The 18,753-nt window shown below is 45.1% G+C and overlaps 1 protein-coding gene across 1 annotated transcript in view; it reads right to left on the bottom strand.

The window, feature by feature from the left end:
• The window catches only part of CACNA1A (calcium voltage-gated channel subunit alpha1 A), a 313,214-nt gene extending 312,793 nt beyond the window's left edge, over positions 1-421 (bottom strand). The window contains exon 1 of the mRNA XM_068274204.1: positions 294-421. Within this exon, the coding sequence (XP_068130305.1) occupies positions 294-386 (93 nt within the window). The 5' untranslated portion in view covers positions 387-421. The remainder of the gene's footprint in view (positions 1-293) is intronic.
• Between the last annotated feature and the right edge of the window lie 18,332 nt (positions 422-18,753).

Genomic DNA, 18,753 nt, shown 5'->3' with positions numbered 1-18,753 from the left:
ATTCGATGAATCATGCTAAAAAAAAATAATGAAGGAGCAGATCCCTCGCTTGGTATCGCTTCATTATTGATTTTGAACACATCAAGCCCACTTTGACAATTTAATTTGCGTTGTAATAAAAAGCTCATTATGACATTATCCTGTAACCACTTTAATAAAATGCAGTAAATACCCATTTCCTGGTTTTCGTCTCATTCCGTTCTCAGGCTGGAAAACACTCCGTAACCGAGTTACAAACGGCGATGATAAGATTAGTATTGCCACTGTAATAGAGTGAAAAGTCTGGCACTTACCAGGCGCTCTGACATGGGGGTCTTGTCTCCCTCCGGCAGATGCTGCTCCATCGCCAACACAATGCAATTTGCTATGATAGTTGCTAAAATCATGTATTCAAAAGGAGTGAGGAAGGCGGAGTCAAGGAAAATACAGGTTCAGTGGAATTCATAATAGACTTTGGCCCTTATTCTTTTCATTGACCAGAAGTTTATGGGCACAATGACAATACATGTTAATGCGTTATAGAGTACAGTGCATCCAGAAAGTATTCACAGTGCATCACTTGAAAGAAAGTACTTAAAGAGACACTGAAGCGAATTTTTTTTTTATTATATAATGATTTGTATGTGTAGTACAGCTAAGAAATAAAACATTAGGAGTAGAGACTTAAGTCTAATATTGTTTCCAGTACAGGAAGAGTTAAGAAACTCCAGTTATCTATGCAAAAGAGCCACTGAGCTCCACGACTTTCAAAGTTGCACAGAGCTCTGTCTTCTGAAACTTGTTATCGCAACTGTCAGTCATTGTATTTTCTTTTTCTCTTCAGAGACGGATTCAAAAGTTCATTGACCTGCTCTGTAAAATCATTTAGAATGCTGTGTAGTGTGTAAACATAAAATATTAGAGAATGATGCAATGTTATAAAAAACGATAGATCTGAAAATAAAAATATGAGAATATTTTCTTTGCTACTAATATTCTAGTAATTATCCATACTACACAACCAATTCATTATATCATAATTTTTTTTCACTATAGTGTCTCTTTAAAGGAGAATTATCAAAGTTAACTAAAACTCTAAATGCCACATATATTTCCAGTAATTACTAGCAAATAATACAAAGTCTTATATATATATTCATGTTTATATCAAGAAAATTAAATTTACAGAGAACAGTTCTCACTGTGGGTATTACTATGGAGGACTGTGTCCAGAACAACCAGCATACAGAAACAATCTTCACTGGCTCTAATACTGTGAGTAAAATGTGTTCAGAATGATAGAAAGCAGAAATTTAGCTCCAAATGTGTGTAAATAATCATCAGCTGCAGCCCTGTGTGCCTGATCCTGTGTCTCTGTCTCCACCTCGCAGTGTAAAATAAATAGCTGACAGCCAGAACAAGATCTCATTCTGAATGGGATGGGGGGGGGGGGGGGGGAAAGAATCCAAGTAAGGAAAAAGTACAGGTCCTTCTTCTCGGATCCTTTTCTGCATCTAAAAATGCCTCAGCTGTTCTCATATGATCTGTGAGAAAGCAGGCATGACAGGAACAAACAGTAAATCATTCCTCTGTGAATAGTGACAGAGAGGTGAAACCTAGCTACATGGTATGGATGGCTTTAGCCTCTAACACTGACACCAATACAAACTGTTACAAACAGCTTGTAAACAAGGCATTTTTTTTCTCACAGGCTGTGATGAGAGACATCTGAAAAGCTTTCTATTGTTGCTGGCTAAAAGCTCTATAGGTATACTGTATAGGGTTTACAGAAGGACAGTTTCTTTGATAGTTTTAGGTATTTCAAGATGATAAAAGTAACCCAAACCTGACGGAGTATAAAAATAGTTATAGACTGGGATTCGTCAGCCATCTGTCCTAGACTTTGTTGAATTTGCAGAGACACCATCTATGTTGGAATACTACAGGAATAAAGTTTTTAATTTTGCCTTTCCAGTCTTCTAAAGAGGAGCAGACGGGTGACAACCATCTAAGAGCCACGCATTGCCTGGCGGCAAACAGGGTTTCTATAAGGAGGGCATTATCAAATTTAGGGGTGTCTTCATCCATCAGGTTTAGGATAGATGTGTTAATGTCAAGGGGATCAGCACAGCCCATACAGTCATGTAGGAAATCTACAACTTGTTTCCAAAAATCAGCCACTGGAGGGCATAGGAGAAGATAAAAAGGTGGCCGATGTGTATAAAATACTTTAAAATCAATAAATATAAGAAAAATGAGGTGGCTCACCTTACAGACGACAACTCACTTTAGGTTGAGAAATTTAATAGCAAAATAAGCACAGGCAACGCGTTTCATGGGACCAAGCCCACTTCCTCAGGCCAAACAAAAGTGCCTATGAACATCAAAGAGAAGCCCTTAGTGCTCGATCCATTTGGCTTATGGAGCATCTCTCTTTGATGTTCATAGACACTTTTATTTGGCCTGAAGAACTGGGCTTGGTCCCACGAAACGCGTTGCCTATGCTTATTTCGCTATTAAATTTTTCAACCTAAAGTGAGTTGTCATCTGTGAGGTAAACCACTTCATTTTTGTTATTTTTATTGATTTTAAAGTATTTTATACACATTGGGTGCCTCTTTATCTTCTCCTGTGCCTTACTCCCCCCCCCCCCCCCACTTCTCAGTGAGGAGAGTCTCATACACCTGACCCAGGGTGGAATCTCACCACCTTATGGAGTTCAAGGTGCATGAGATGTTTTGCTAAGAGAGCGACCGCATCCAGGATTGCTGGCATACCTGAGTGGAGTCAGGTTTAAGACACTCCACCTGCCTGAAGTGGTCGGATGCCCCGTGTGCAACCCACCTTTATGAGTTTTCTTTTACAGATACCTTTTTTCATATACTCATCATTTGTGGCATACTGCACCATTTGGGCTCCCGTTGTTTTTGAGTTTTTTCTCCCAGTATCTCACACACTGGAGGGCATGACTTTGGCCCTTATTCAATTCACGCTTTCTCCTACATTTTCTCCTAGGTGATCTTCTCACACCTTATCAATAAAATGCTATTTAAAGCGGACTTGAATTCAGAACTTCCTTTCTGCTCTAAAAGATAAGCAACAGCATAATAACCTTTAAAGAAAAAAATATGTCTTTGTTACAGCTGATACAATTCCTGCAATAAATCTGCAGTGTGTCTAATTCCTGCTTTCGTGGAAGAAAACATAGGCTTAACATCCTGTGTTTACAAATTAGCTACTCTGCCATGTCAGTCAGCTGATACAGCTGAGAGATCAAATTGGATGTACTTGGAGACCGGAGTACTTCTGAAGCCTATAAAAGACTTGGAGATGGTACACATATGGCTCAGTAATAACCTGTATTGTCAGCATACAGAAGCACATAACATCTTTCTGGCATTGCCCTTCCTCAGGTGTGCCACTCCTCACATCAGTGACACCTAAAAACCCCACCCACAGGAAATCACATGATACACAGGTCCAATCACATGATTAACAAAGCAAAACGAAATACAGAAAAAAATAATAGGAAAGTCAATAACTCAAAATCATCGCATATCTGTGGAACTGCATGTAAAAGTGTCTACCCCAGCTGATCACTGAGTAGCACACCTCCCAGAACATATGTATTCAAAATTGTGAATTTTAGTACGATACCAATCTCAGTACAGTCCTGTTTCGGATATTCTGGGGCACTCATAGTTTATAGAGCTGGAGTGGTAGCGGCATGTTGGCACCACAGCGTATAGCAAGACGATTGCCCAAGCAAGGGTGGCTTGAATGCGTTTCCTCTCCTGGTTGGTGCGCGTAGCATCAGAACCAGGACAAGGTCCACCAGCACCCAAGGCTGAGACACCAAAGAGCGCCCCTCCATCCCTCCCACCCCAGCTGTCACACACTGATTGCTATTAGACTAAGAGGCACCCCGACCCCCCCCCCCCCCCCCCCAACACCTTAATCTCTAGTTATCTGACTTGCTGTGTATTACCTTTTCTTATTTTTCTCTTGCTTCACACACAATAGGGGAATGATAGTTGAGTGAGCTGTGCGCCCGTTCTTACACTGCGCCCTGAGGCTGGAGCCTCTCTCGCCTCTGCCTTGGCCCAGGCCCTGCGTAGCATGCTCTAGCATGCTTAGAGTTACAACATAACATAAGAAGTGGATGATGCTGGCACTATTACAAAACACTGTTTTTATTCAAAACTTTCTGTTACATGATGAGTGCAAACACGCATTGTCCATAAATTGAATAAAAGGTAAACATACCGATGGATGGAGAGGTGGCACAATCGGTGGGTGCTGGGTACAAATGCATGACGGCCGTTTCACGCTTCTACAGATATGAATCTACGGATTCATACATTAGATGTGCGATGAGTGGGAAAACGATATCCCGCACTATGCACGTGGATTCTGATAAGTGTGAACGGCCCCCTTACCCTGACAGGAAATGGGTGCACACCACAGTAATAAATACAATACCCGAATAAAAGGCCAAAGAGAGAACAAGCCCATCAAACATACATTAAGGCTGCTTCCACACAGGGACGTTACAGGCGCACGTTAGTGCAGCCTGTAACGCTCCCCCAACGCACAGCAATGTAACACAAGTGGGCTGTTCACACAGCCCACGTTGCGTTACATGTAATGCTGCACGTTCTGCCGAAAGTGCAGCATGCTACGGCGTTAGAGCGGCTATAGCCGCGTTAGACTGTTTGCACATGCTCAGTGGGGGGCGGAGAGGAGGCAGGGAGATGCTGCTACAGTAGCCGCGCACATGGCTACTTAATATTCACTGCACTGGCGGCCGCTGATTGGCCGGCGGGACCACGTGATGCGGAGTGTCTCGCTCCGCATCACGTGGTCCCGCCGGCCAATCAGCGCCACTCTGGGAGGCCTTATACGGATAGAGCCGCCTAACGCGGTTCACTCTACCGTCCTCTCCCGCACCACCATGCGTTGCATTAGGTGCACGTTATGCGACCTTAACGTAGCACCTAACGCAAGGTCTTGGTGTGCAAGTAGCCTAAAATAATACAATACATGTAGGTATAAGCACAGAAAGTACTTCTATCCCAGATATGTAAAACACCTCATTAGGGCTGGGTATGAAAATACATTGAATACAACTTAACTTTTCCTTATTGCACTCTGGAAAACATTTCAGCAGCATTGCAAGAGACTATTTCAGCATAAATGAGAATGAGAGAAATCCCCAGTGTTTATTGTCCTATTGTTAATTTAGTCAATAAAACAAGAAATGGTGTCCCCACCCTGGCCTATCAACAGGGCCGGTTTAAGTAACAATTGGGCCCTAGGGCAAAATTAGCCTGTGGGCCCCGCAACAGACACCCCCCTGACTAAAAAGCGTCATTAGAGGCCCTTTGTTGCAGCCAAATTTCCCTCCTGGGCCCCTGAACTGGCTGCTGACCCCCCTCCCCCCAATCACCTCCCAACTTAACAGACTCTGCAGAGTACCTGGGGAGCAACAGTTAAGATGGGGGAGGGACACCTTGGGGGCCCCTACAGGCGCTGGGGCCCTGGGGCAACTACCCATTTTTTCCTATGGTAGCTCCGGCCCTGCCTATCAAGATGTGTAAAATCACAAACATTGGTCCGCACGACAGCCGGGGGCCCCAGGTCTCTCTCACTAGCTGGGGCCCCCAAACCACCATGCGCTATCAAGATATGCCAGGGCTAGACACATAAATAATAATTCCAGTATTTGTTTAGTGCTTTTCTCTTGTCAGTCTCAAAACACTTAGGGTTCACTCAGTAGGCAGTAGCAGTGTAAGGGAGTCTTGCCCAAGAATGCCTTACTGAATAGGTGCTGGCTTACTGAAATAGGAAGAGCTTTAATTTGAATCCAGGTCACCTGTGTCAGAGGCAGAGCCCTTAACCAGCACACTATCCAACCACTATCCAGCAATATAGACCCAGAGAAGAACAAAAAAGCCCCCAAAACAGCACCACTCAAAGTTTAAAAAAAGATATACAGGATCAATGCTACTTCAATACCTTATGATTGTACAATACAATTTAAAAACATAAAAAACCCCAATAAAAATATTTGTCATCACACAATAACCTATTATAATTATACTCGCTATACCGCAAACCGGTATAGTATAATACGCTGGGTTCTGGTTAGGCCCATTGAACCACTTAATGACAAGCAGACTTATAAAAACGTCCTGCTAGAGCCTCTTAACGGTCCAGGACGTTTTTATAAGTCAAACAGTGCTGCTGCCGCTGTGCGTGTGCATGTGTGCGCTCCCGCGGGTGCACATGAGCTCTCCCATTTACACCGTAGAAAAAATACAACTTTATTTCCCAATACTATATTGTCACTATACTTTGTACTAGGGGCATAATTAAAATCTTGTAATAATAACCAGGACAAATAGGCAGATAAAATATGAGTTTTATGCACAGTAGTAGTGTTTATATTAAAACTATAGGGGATGAAATTGGAGAAAAAGTGTATTTTTTCATTTTTTCCTTGTTTTTCCCTTTAAAATGCATAGAAAGTAAAGTAATTACTGAAAACAAATATCAACCCCTAAGGGCTGGAACCCACAGGAGCGCTTTTGGCAGCGTTTTGGCAGCACTGCGATACGCTAGCAGTTTGCCAAAACGCTGGGCTAATGTTAATGGATGGGGCAACTTCCACAGGAGCGTTTGCGTTTCCCAGAAACGCAAACGCAGGACCTGCAGCATTTTGGGAGCGTTAGCGCTTCAATGTAAAGTATTGAAACGCTAGCAGAAACGCTCAGCAAAACCTAAACTGAGCGGTTTTGTTAGCGTTTTGCGGTTCAGCACACTGTAACAAAATGAAAAATAATTCACAGGACCAATCAGGATAAAAACGCAAAACGCAAAACGCTACGCACTCGCTGGGCAAAAAAATACAATGTTGCAAAACACGACCAAAAACGCGCATGAATCCGCTTGCAAACCACTCAGACAAAACGCTAGCGGTTGCGTTTTGCGTTTGCTGATTTCAGTGGGTTCCAGGCCTAAAAGCCTAATTGGTGGTGAAAAAAACAAGATGTAGATCATGTCATTGTGAGTAGTAGTGATTAAGCTATTGGCAAATGAAAGGGATGAGCACTGAAAATCGCTCTTGTCCGTTAGGGTGAAAACCGCTTTGGGGTGAAGTGGTTAATATTGGGGGGACATTGTCAGGCCAGCGAGGCGGTGGATGGCACCATCACAATTTCAGCATCAAATTGATCAGGAATCGGTCTGCTGTGTATGGGCAAGCAACAGATCTCTCTTCAATCAGATTAGATCAGAGAGAGATCTGTCTATTGGTCGATCTGCCCATACCTCTTCTGAAGTATGGCTATCTTTACTGGCCAGCAAGCTCCTCTGATCAGAAGAATGTGTAGGCTTGCAGCTCCTGGCTTCCGTACTGTACATATGCACCACTGAACAAGGTCATTATACAGCTCAGTGGCTATAATTAGAATCACAGTTTAAGTGATCCAGTCACCACACATTACCACCTAGGAGTGTTTGCTGTACCTCAGACTCCCAGTGTGGCTTCCATAGCTCAGCGGGCAGCGTGTGGAGAGGGCCGAGGTCACAGCAGTGTGATACAGGCAGCCGGTGACAGGTTAGCGCAGCACTGCCCTCAATTACATGAACACAGGGAGCTTTCACACATAGCAGTGTGCAGGGAGCAAGCTGTGAAACGTCTGACTGTAACAGGCCCCTCCACCAGGCCTGGCTGCACACTGTTCATCTCTCCTCGCTACAGACGAATCCCTTTACAGTAAACTCCATGAGACCGGGAAAAGCAGTTTACTATATCAGTTGTTTACTATATCAGAAATGGTCATACTCAAGCACATAAAGTATGCTATAGTCCTGGATCTTAAAGTAAGCCAGAAAGACGAAAGCTTTAAAAAAGTTCATACACACCTGGGGCTTCCTCCAGCCATGTCCAGCCTGATAGCTCCCTCTGCGCCATCCTCAGCCTCCTGGATCTTCGGTACAGGGTCCCCGTAACTTGGCCAGTCAGGGTTCAATAAACGTGTGGCCCGGCTGCGCACACGCCCGTCCCCCTCCCATCGCTGGGAGCTTTTTGCGCCGGCGCAGAACTCTCCTACCCGCAAGAGCGAGACAGAGCAGCGCGCATGCGCCGACTTGCCGCAACTGGCCGAAGATACCGGGACCCTGTACCGAAGATCCAGGAGGCAGGGGACGGCGCAGGGGGAGCTATCAGGCTGGAGGGGGCTGGAGGAAGCCCCAGGTATGTATGAATTTTTTTTAAACTTTCGTCTCCGGTACACTTTAATTCATTCAATAATTGGTTTTCAGTGAGTCAGCAAGCAAGCTCAGTGTCTAAGTTAGATCAACATGCACCGTGCTCAATATGCAGGGATTGCAGGCAATAATCATGCAACAACTTGCACAGGAAACATAGATTTCACTAGGTAATGCAGGTACAGTACTTATAGTGTACTCCTCTGTCCACATCGTTGCAGTCATGCACAAACAAGTCACAAATGGCAGGCAATTCCCTCAGTAATCAGACAGCAGCTTACACAGGAAGCATAGGTCTCACCGGCTGATGCTTTTGAGGTAATCCATGCAGGCCCACAGTAGTGCGCAGATAGCGAGCAGGCTACAAGTGGCCGCCAGCCCGCCCACCGCCCATGACTCATGGGTCTCCAACTGACGTATGACATGTGCGCCGGCCCACTTTCTACTATGGCTGGATACAGAATACCACAAGGGCCAAACAACTGGTTTACTATAACAGAAGTTCTATTATAACCAGGGTTTCTCCCATAGACTTATAATGGAGATTGGTCAGAAACTGGATAACAAGTTTACTATATTCGAATGTTTACTCTATCAGAGTTTACTATAACGAGACTATACTGTACATATCCAGAGTTGCTGCATGCCTCTACTCTACAGGAACAAAGAGAGCCCTTTGGAGTTCCAGGCAAGTGGATTAGGCACACAGTGCCAAAAACTGTCCACCACATGCCCACTGTTTATCAGTAAGCAGGGCAGGGTTTGGACACCTCGTTATCAGCTGGAGTCTGCATCATTGGCGTTAGTACAGGTGAAGAGAATGGGAGCTGGGGCATGCTGAAAGGTGAGTATCAGTAGTAGGGATGCAAGGGTTAGGCAAATGGAAAGGGTTCTAGTAGGGGTGGAAATTAAAGAGGAACCGTGAAGACATATTAGTAGAATGCAGTAAGTTATTTAAAATACCCACTGTTTATGATGTTGGTTTCAGCATCAGAAAAACTTTCTATAGCTATATATTGTTCTCTATTGAATGTAGCCCCACTCTCCCAGTGATGTTAAGCCTAGACTGGATATGAGGAATTCTCACCCCAGGAGCATTGTGAGAGATCAGGTATAATTTCTACTGGCTTTGGAACATTCAGTAACTAAACATTCCACAGAGTTCACCTGACAGCTAATTTTGGCGCAGCGTTGCACAGATGATTTAGGCGCCGCCAAATGCGAATTACGGCTATAACGATGCTCATTGACTAAGTTGGGCCCCGGCAATAGCCGGAGCTCAAATGAGCAAAACGACTAAGTCATTCAACCGCCGGCAATAGCCGAGACTCAAATTACGTGTCCCCCGAGTTGCTACAACTCAGGGGGGAGATTTTAACGTCACCCTAGGGTTATGCTATAGCAGGTTGAGCCATGTTTCAGCTCTACCCTGCTCCGAAATGTGGCACTGTCATTTTAGAATGTCTGACCTGACAGGACTAAAGTTAATCAGGGAGAGGAAACATTTTGAAAATAGGCAAACACAGACTGCGTAATTTATTAATGAATGGTATAAAAAAATTTTTTAAAAAAATTAAGCAATTTTATTATATTACTTTATTTATTTATTCCTCTTTAAAGGGGAACTGAAGTAAGAGGTATACGGAGGCTGCCATATTTATTTCCTTTTAATCAATACCAGTTGCCTGGCAGCCCTGCTGATCCTCTGCCTCTAATACTATTAGCCATAGCCCCTGAACAAGCATGCAGCAGATCAGGTGTTTCAGACTTTAAAGTCAGATCTGACAAGACTAGCTGCATGCTTGTTCAGCAACAACAAGAAAAAGCGTCCATGACACTAATTTTAATTGATTTTATTTTGTTAACCCTCAATAAAGTATTTCATATGATGATCATGGAGTTGGTAATTGTTGATTTATAGTGTCATGGACGCTTTTTCTTGTTGTTGCTGGTCATGTATGCTTTGTCCAGAGACATGGATAGAGGTCTGGTTAGAAATTTAGTTGCACTCGGCATTGTTTTGGTTTAGCTGCATGCTTGTTTCTGGTGTTATTCAGATACTACTGCAGAGAAATAGACCAGCAGGGCTGCCAGGCAACTGGTATTGATTAAAAGGAAATAAATATTGCAGCCTCCGTATACCCTTTACTTCGTTCCCCTTTAAGAGTCAGGAAGGGGTTAATTTTAGGACTTGGTAACAGGGGTAAGCATCAGGAAGGTGGTAACAATAGGGGGGAGATTTGGGGTAAGGAAGAGGTTGACATGACATGGGGAAAGCTTAGGACTAAATGTTAGGAAGAAGTTAGCGTTGGGTAGGTTAGAGGTGGGTATCAGGAGGGAGGTAATAATAGGAGGGGAGGTTAAAGGCTACGAAAGCTGGAATCTATATTAAAAACAGGGGTGGGGGGATGTATCAGAGGCAGTGCTCATGACTACCGCTCCCCTCATTCTCCTCCGTCCCCCTCCTTAGTACCCAAATACCTCCACGACAGCTCAGGTCAGTGGAGATGGGCGGTAGTATGCAGGCGCACGCGGCCAGGACAGCTCTGGTATTTTAGACTGAGGCGGTTAGTGTTGGTTATTAGGAAACTGTTAACGTGAGAGATTTGCCAAAATCACCAAAGAAAGCTGTATGTCATTGAGAAGTATTAGTATTACTGGGCACTTACCCCAAACCCACCAGTACAGACCTATAATGTATCCTTGGGTGTCTGCTGCCTGTAAGGGTGGCTTCACACTACGGGCTTGATTCACTAAGACAAATAGCACGACTTATCAAAGTTAGCACGCCTTATCAGAGTAGCATAGCAAGCGCTACGAACCTGCAGGGGCTCAGGGCAGGATGAGTGGAGCTCTCGTCATTGCCAATTAGCAGGGATAAGTTCGCTATGCTACTCTGATAAGGCGTATTCAGTTTAATAAGGCGTGTTATCTCGGATAAGGCATGCTATTTGTCTTAGTGAATCAAGCCCTATGTGCATTACAGCACGTTATGAGTTATCATCGCACAGCAACACACTGCAATGGACTTACAATGGGCACATTCACACTGTCGTAACGGCTCAGCGGCCTGTCGTAACAACACACTTATTATTCGTGCGTTACAGCCGAATGGCGACAAGGGACTGTCCGCTGTAATGTGCCGTGTGGCCATTAACTAACTAAGAAAAAAAATCCATTTTGGAAAAAAAATCCCCCAAAAAGTGCCACCTGGCCATCGCAACTGTATCAGTGTGAGCTTAGGCTAAGGGCCAATTTCCACTGAGCGCAAATTCTCATTGCGAAAACTCGCATTCATGCTGAACACAGTGCAGTTTCAATAGAATCGTATCCATTGAATTTATTTTTTGTAGTGTTTCCAATCTGAAAAAAAAAAAAAGACAGCTTGCTAGATGGCTGCAAAAATTAACATAAAAATTTGCATACAAAATGCAAAATTTTGGATACGGGAAAACACATGCAAAATTGAATATCCATGTGGAAACGGGGCCCTATAGGCGTATTCATGTGGTTTTGGTGTGTTTGCATTTTTCACTATTTACCCTTTATCCATTGAGATGCATTATGTGTGTTTTACATGCGTTTTTGAGAACCATACAGCAAGCTGAGCGTTTTGAAGAACAAATGTGTATGCCCTTCTACAGGCGGCCCACAGATTTCCATGACGGGCAACGCTACCGCATCTGCCTAGTGTGCTACTAGCCTGAAGGGCCAATCCTACTAGTTGTAGGTGGAGTTTGTTGAGCTGCGACTCCCTGTTTTATGGCTGCAGGTAAACGTGTGCTTACGCAGTTAGGCAAAAATTAACATCCAATACACAGTGACCCAAGTCAGCCAACCAGAAGTCGTCTTTTTCACTGGATGTACTTGAGTAAGCTGAATCTTGATTGGTAGTTGAGCTACGGCACATCTAATTGCTTCTTTGCACTTCCTAGAAAATTCAGTCAGTGCCTGAATAAAATCTGCTTTTCTGCCTTTTTCGGCACTGCTCTGTTACACACCGCCTTCCTCACGCTTGTATTGTGACAGGGCACAGTCAAACAATGCTCAAGGAGAATATGTGCACTGTCACAACATGTCACAACACTATCACACTGTTGTGCCAAGCCCACCATGTGACTGCGTCTGCCGACAGCAAGGACATCCTGTCGTCTCGTTAGCTGGCTCTCGCAACAGACGGTTCATTAAAATACACAAATAGGAAGGAAACCCGTAGGAAGAATCAACAAGAACCTGGTTGCTAAAATCTACCTTGGTGACTATGTTTGAGGCACTGTTCCGCCAAGCAGGAGATGGGAATGGAGTGTACAATGGCAGAGTTAGCACCATGGAAGGCTCTGTGGGCAGGGCCGTCATCAGAAATTTTGGGCAAACCTACTGAGTGCCCCTCACTCCCCTCTACACCCACATGGCAAATCACAATCTTCGATAGGCCTGAACTCACTAACGTCTGTGTGTCCATTTTCCACATGCTCCCGTGGCTGGGGGCTTTCTGCTTATGCTCAGTTCATTAAGACTGTAACTTGCACAGAACGCTCCCAGCTATGAGGGCAGGACCGAGGAAGTGTGAGGCCTGGAACAATGCTTGTGGATTTCACAGGAACACAACAAATTAGACCGGAAGGGTATTGAGGGGGAAACAGTAAATTCGGGCACATGAGGCAAGTGGACAAAAAGGGCGCCGCCATAGACTGCCATAATAATTATCGTTTGACGGGCGCCCACTGGGAAAAAAGGGCGCCCGCGTACAATAACGTTTTATCATTACATTTTTGCTAATTTATGTTTTCCCCATTTCCCCACGATCATTGTCCTTAACATATTAAAATTTTATCCCTTACTGTTTGAAAAACATTATTCTCCACACAATAAAGCAATCACAAAGGGGGGTCTTAGGGTTAGGCACCACCAGGGGGGTCTTAGGTTTAGGCACCACCAGGGGGGTCTTAGGTTTAGGCACCACCAGGGGGGTTTTAGGTTTAGGCACCACCAGGGGGGGGTCTTAGGTTTAGGCACCACCAGGGGGGTCTTAGGTTTAGGCACCACCAGGGGGGTCTTAGGTTTAGGCATCATCAGGGGGGGTCTTAGGGTTAGGCACCACCAGGGGGGTCTTAGGTTTAGGCACCACCAGGGGGGTTTTAGGTTTAGGCACCACCAGGGGGGGTCTTAGGTTTAGGCACCACCAGGGGGGTCTTAGGTTTAGGCACCACCAGGGGGGTCTTAGGTTTAGGCATCATCAGGGGGGGTCTTAGGGTTAGGCACCACCAGGGGGGTCTTAGGTTTAGGCACCAACAGGGGGGTCTTAGGTTTAGGCACCAACAGGGGGGTCTTAGGTTTAGGCACCAACTGGGGGGTCTTAGGTTTAGGCACCACCAGGGGGGTCTTAGGTTTAGGCACCACCAGGGGGGTCTTAGGTTTAGGCATCATCAGGGGGGGTCTTAGGGTTAGGCACCACCAGGGGGGTCTAGGGGTTAGGGGTAGGTACAGGGAGGGTTCTGTGTGAGAGTAGGGTTAGGTATAAAGGGTTAGGTATAATTTTAGTAATACTTACTAATGTTTTACCACACTTATTACAAACTTAATTATATTTATATCATTGTTATAAACAATATTTTCAGATTTTACTATAAGAAGAAACAATAAATGAAGGTTATTCACAATAATATACAATTACAACGATTAAACATATATTATCGTTTTTTTTAAGAAACTTAATTATAAGTTTCACTTTTGAAATGGGAAGATTAACGTTTTCACAATTGCCGATTTCATACACATTATTTAATGATTTATACATTTTTTAAAACATTATTTTTAAACGAAATAAAGCACAATATTTTTATAAACGATATCAGTGCTTATCGTTTACACCCCGCGCCTTTTTTTCCCGACGCCCTTTTTTGACGTACGCATTGAGGGAGTTGACGGACTACAGGGAGCTGGAAGGAGCCACAGGTAAGTAAAATACTTTTTTACCATTTGTCTCACATTTACTTTAATACCTGACTAGGGTAACTCCAGGGTGAGCCTCCCGGCACCTCTCATCCCATGTGTGACACTGTTCGCCGGGCCCCAGATTCACTCAGGCCCCATACAGCAGTACCCACTGTGGTGTCCTGAAGGCAGTCTTGCCTGTGGGCATTACAGGGCCTGAGACTGAAAGAGGAGTATAAGTGTAGGGTCATTGCTCAAAAAAAGCTTTCACCTTGGGAGTAATCGTAGAAACTTAAGAAGGTAGTATGCAGGAAGGGAAAACTTGTAGTGCCTTGTCTATGCCTTGCATCCATCCACCCCATGTAACTGAATGAAATGCCCTCCATTACACCATATACATCAGGCATGTCAAACGGCCGGCCCACAGGCCAAATGCGGCCCACTGAGCGTTTTCTTGTGGCCCCCAAAAGCTCTCTACAGTTGTTAATTCCATGTGGTTGTAGCTATGGTGCCGCATGCATGGGCTACCTTGTGCTACAGTGGTGGCTGATAACCTTGCCTGTAGGTTATCAGCCACCACTGTAGCAGTAACAGCCACTGATTAGCAGCCACCACTATGCCGGCGGCAGTAACAGACACTGATTAGCAACTGCCACTGTAACATCAGCAGTAACAGGCACTGATTTGCAGCTGCCACTGTGCTAACTGCACACGGTATATCAATTACTTCATTTGTTTTATTTGTCACAGGCATAGTGTACCTAACGACAATCAGCAAAAATTGTGTTTAATCGCCAGTTTGTACCCCTAGCACTCTGAAGAACGAAGATATGGCCATTGGCCTAAAATGTTTAGACACCCCGATATACAGCTACAGGAGGCATCAACTAGGAATGACACATGACTCCACCCACCAAGTGGGCTGTATGGCTCCACCCTTCACCAGGCCACAAAGGCTGGTGCCTTGGGCGGATGCTGCACAAAGGAAGGCTGTAAATGGAAAAGGGATTCCTGCATATAGAAGAGGAGGCTGCCCCTGTGGTTGCGGGAGAAGGGGGTACTTCAGTGTTTTTTTTAGTTAGCTAGTAGAGTTCCGTTTTAGATAAGAGTTCAGCTTTAAAGCCATTATCATAGATTAACCTCCCTAGCGTTCTGGACGAGCTACGCCGGAGGTCACTGCTCAGGCCCCGCTGGGCCGATTTGAATAATTTTTTTTTTAAAACACGCACCAAGCACTTTGCTTGCTGCGTGCCTTACCCGATCGCCGCCGCCCGCCGCCAATCCGCCGCGATGCAGGGCCCCCCCAGGTGAGTCTCCGTGCGCTGCCTGGCCAATCAGTGGCAGGCAGCGCTGAGGGGTGGATCGGGTCTCCCTGTGACGTCACGACGTGGATGACGTCACGACGTGGGTCGCCATGGCGACGGGGGAAGCCCTCCAGGAAATCCCGTTCAGAACGGGATTTCCGGACGGGCCATTGCGCCGGCGGCGATCGGAGGGGTGGGAGGGATGCCGCAGGGAGGGGGGAATCATGTAGCTAGCGCTAGGCTAGCTACATGAAAAAAAAAAAAATATATGTAAAAAACGTTCCCGCGGCCGCAGGGCTGCGGGAATCAGAACGCCAGGCAGGTTAAACAAACAAAGAGAAATGGCAAGTGCTCAGACCGAACAGCTTGCTTTTGTAGTACTGCCAAGTGTGAACCCTGCCTAAAGCAGGCCATACAATTCCAACCTATAGCACAGCGAGCCACAGAAACAGGGCTGTGAAGTCGGTACAAAACTCCTCTTTTACGATTCCACTGACTCCGACTCCTCTAATTTGCATATTACAATCTTGCTGATTGAAAGTATGTAGCATAAAAGGCATCTTCTCGTTACCAACGCTTAGGAATGTTAAAGGACAACTGTAGCAAGAGGGATATGTAGGCTTCCATATGTCTTTCCTTTCAAGCAATACTAGTTGCCTGGCTGTCCTGCTGATCCTCTGCCTCTAATACTTCTAGCCATAGACCCTAAACAAGCATGCAGCAGATCAGGTGTTTCTGACATCATTGTCAGATCTGACAAGATTAGCTGCTTGCTTGTTTCTGGTGTTATTACACCACTACAGCAAAATAGATCAGCAGAGCTGCCAGGCAACTGGTATTGTTTATAAGGAAATACTGTAAATATAGGAGCCTCCATATTCTTTTGACCTGAGTTGTCCTGTAAAAATATTATAAGATGGCATCCGCTTTTGGGAACAAAAAGCTCCACACTTTATTCTGTCAGCCACCTTGGCCTGTCATAGTCCAAGTGGATGCCCCAGTATGTTGTCTGTATAATAAGAATCACCTGAGCTCCATATCTCCTGGGATCCAGCGTGTAGCCCTGCCACCTAGCAGAAAAAAGCCTCTACCTTATCTATATTTGATAGAAAAAAGCCAGGACCATTTTTTTGCAAGGGGGCAGATCCAGTGTCGGACTGGGAGGTGGAAAAGCTGAGGAAATCCACCTGCTGGCCAAGTGGAAGAAACAATGTGTTATCACTACCAATAGAAACCTGTAGCAAGTGATCAACTGTGATCAACAACACGATTATTGCTGCTTAGCCAGCAAGTGGATTTCCTCAGTTTTTCCACCTCCCCGTCCAGCACTGGGCACATCTATGCACTGGAACCCAGCTGACACAGGGTTCCCGCGAATCTTAAGGACCGGCTGACATTTGGATGATCTTCAGCCTCCAGCACAGATCAGGTAATAGGCAGGGCGATCAGACTTCCCCCCTTTTTTCCCCACTAGGGGGATGCCCTGCTGGGGGGTGTCTGATCGCTGCCGGCTATCTGCGTGTAGCGGGGGGGGGGGCTCTTCAAAGCCCCCCTCCGCATCGCTATTCCCCCCTCACTCTCCTCCTCTTCAGCCTATCAGACGGCGGCGATCCCCGGCCAATCAGAGGACGGGGATCGCCGATCTCCTTTACGGCGCTGCTGTCACACTGTTTTCTTCTCCGGGTATCTACATTTCGCCTGCGAGCCGCGATCGGAGGCTCGCAGGCTGTTCACGGAGACTCCCTCCGTGAACTGACATGGAACGGCCTCTATGGAAACACCACTGCGACCAGCCGCCGTTGGCTGGTCGTTAAGTGGTTAAACAGACAATATGTTGGGACACTTTAACTTTTAAGCATTGGCGTACTCTGTGTTTTTTTTATGTACACCAGAGATGCATTTTAGCTAAAGTTAGGATATTGTTGTAGCATAGCTGTTTAATAGAAATCAAAACTAGTCCTTTGTAAGAGTACTTGTAGAGGATACAGACAGGAACAACACACAACACAGCTCTGCGGGGAGTACATTTGTAGAGTATAGTACTTCTGTATTTTCAAATTTAACAACATATCAAATTAATAGATTTCATGAGCAAAGGGATTGCATAAATTTGCATACATAATTTGCCTAAACCTGCATCAATGCAGAATTATTTACATCTCATTGACCATCTCTATTAGTGACAGAACTACGCATCTGGCTTAATTCTTGCAGCAGAGATGATATTTATTATATATAAAAGATTCCTGTGTACACATCACCAGATATCAGTGGTGTAGCTAAGGAGCTATGGGCCCTGATGCAAGTTTTACATGGGGCCCCCAAGCACTCTATTCATAACAATTGATATGATGCACCAAAACCTGCCAAGTATTTCCACAGTGTCAGAGGTGCAAGGAGGGGATGGGAAACAGTTTATTAATGATTACCACTATTTCAAGCATCTATAGAAATGATTATTACCAGTACTGGACCAATAAAGAGCTAATATTGTGTTTGAGGGAGGGCCCCTCGGGGCCCCTCTGGCCCAAGGGCCCTGATGCGGTCACTACATCTGCACCCCCTATTGCTACGCTACAGTCAGATATACAGTCACATATGTATAGCTGACTTTAAAAATACAGTGACAGCTTTATTGCAGCACCACAAGTAACTATTTTTTGATTGGTTTATTTTATTTTTGTGGGCTAAGCACAGCTATTACAGTATATATAATTTATGATGACTATTATCTGAGAAATAGACCATTTTGGGCCGGTGCACACCAAAAACCGCTAGCAGATCCGCAAAATGCTAGCAGATTTTGAAACGCTTTTTTTATTTTTCGATGGCGTTTTGCTAGCGTTTTGCGGATTGCTGCTGCGGTTTTCAGTATAGTAGATTTCATATATTGTTACAGTAAAGCTGTTACTGAACAGCTTCTGTAACAAAAACGCCGGCAAAACCGCTCTGAACAGGCGTTTTTCAGAGCGGTTTGCGTTTTTCCTATACTTAACATTGAGGCAGAAACGCATCCGAAATCCAAAAAATGCCTCAGGCCCAGTGCACACTGAGCGGTTTTTGGAGCGATCCGCCGGCCGCATCCGCCTCTAAAAACGCTTGTCTAATGTATTGCAATGGGATGGTGCACACCGGCGGTTTGCGGTTTTTGCCAAGCCGCAAACGCGCCTCCTGCTGCGCGTTTGCGGTTTTCGGAAGCGTTTCGTCCTCAATGTAAAGTATAGGAAAAACGCAAACCGCTCTGAAAAACGCTAGTTCAGAG

Source organism: Hyperolius riggenbachi, chromosome 3, assembly GCF_040937935.1.
Source record: "Hyperolius riggenbachi isolate aHypRig1 chromosome 3, aHypRig1.pri, whole genome shotgun sequence".
In the NCBI taxonomy this organism is placed as follows: Eukaryota; Metazoa; Chordata; class Amphibia; order Anura; family Hyperoliidae; genus Hyperolius; species Hyperolius riggenbachi.
Note: the sequence above shows the minus strand (reverse complement) of the source record. Positions and strands in the feature narration are given on the sequence as shown.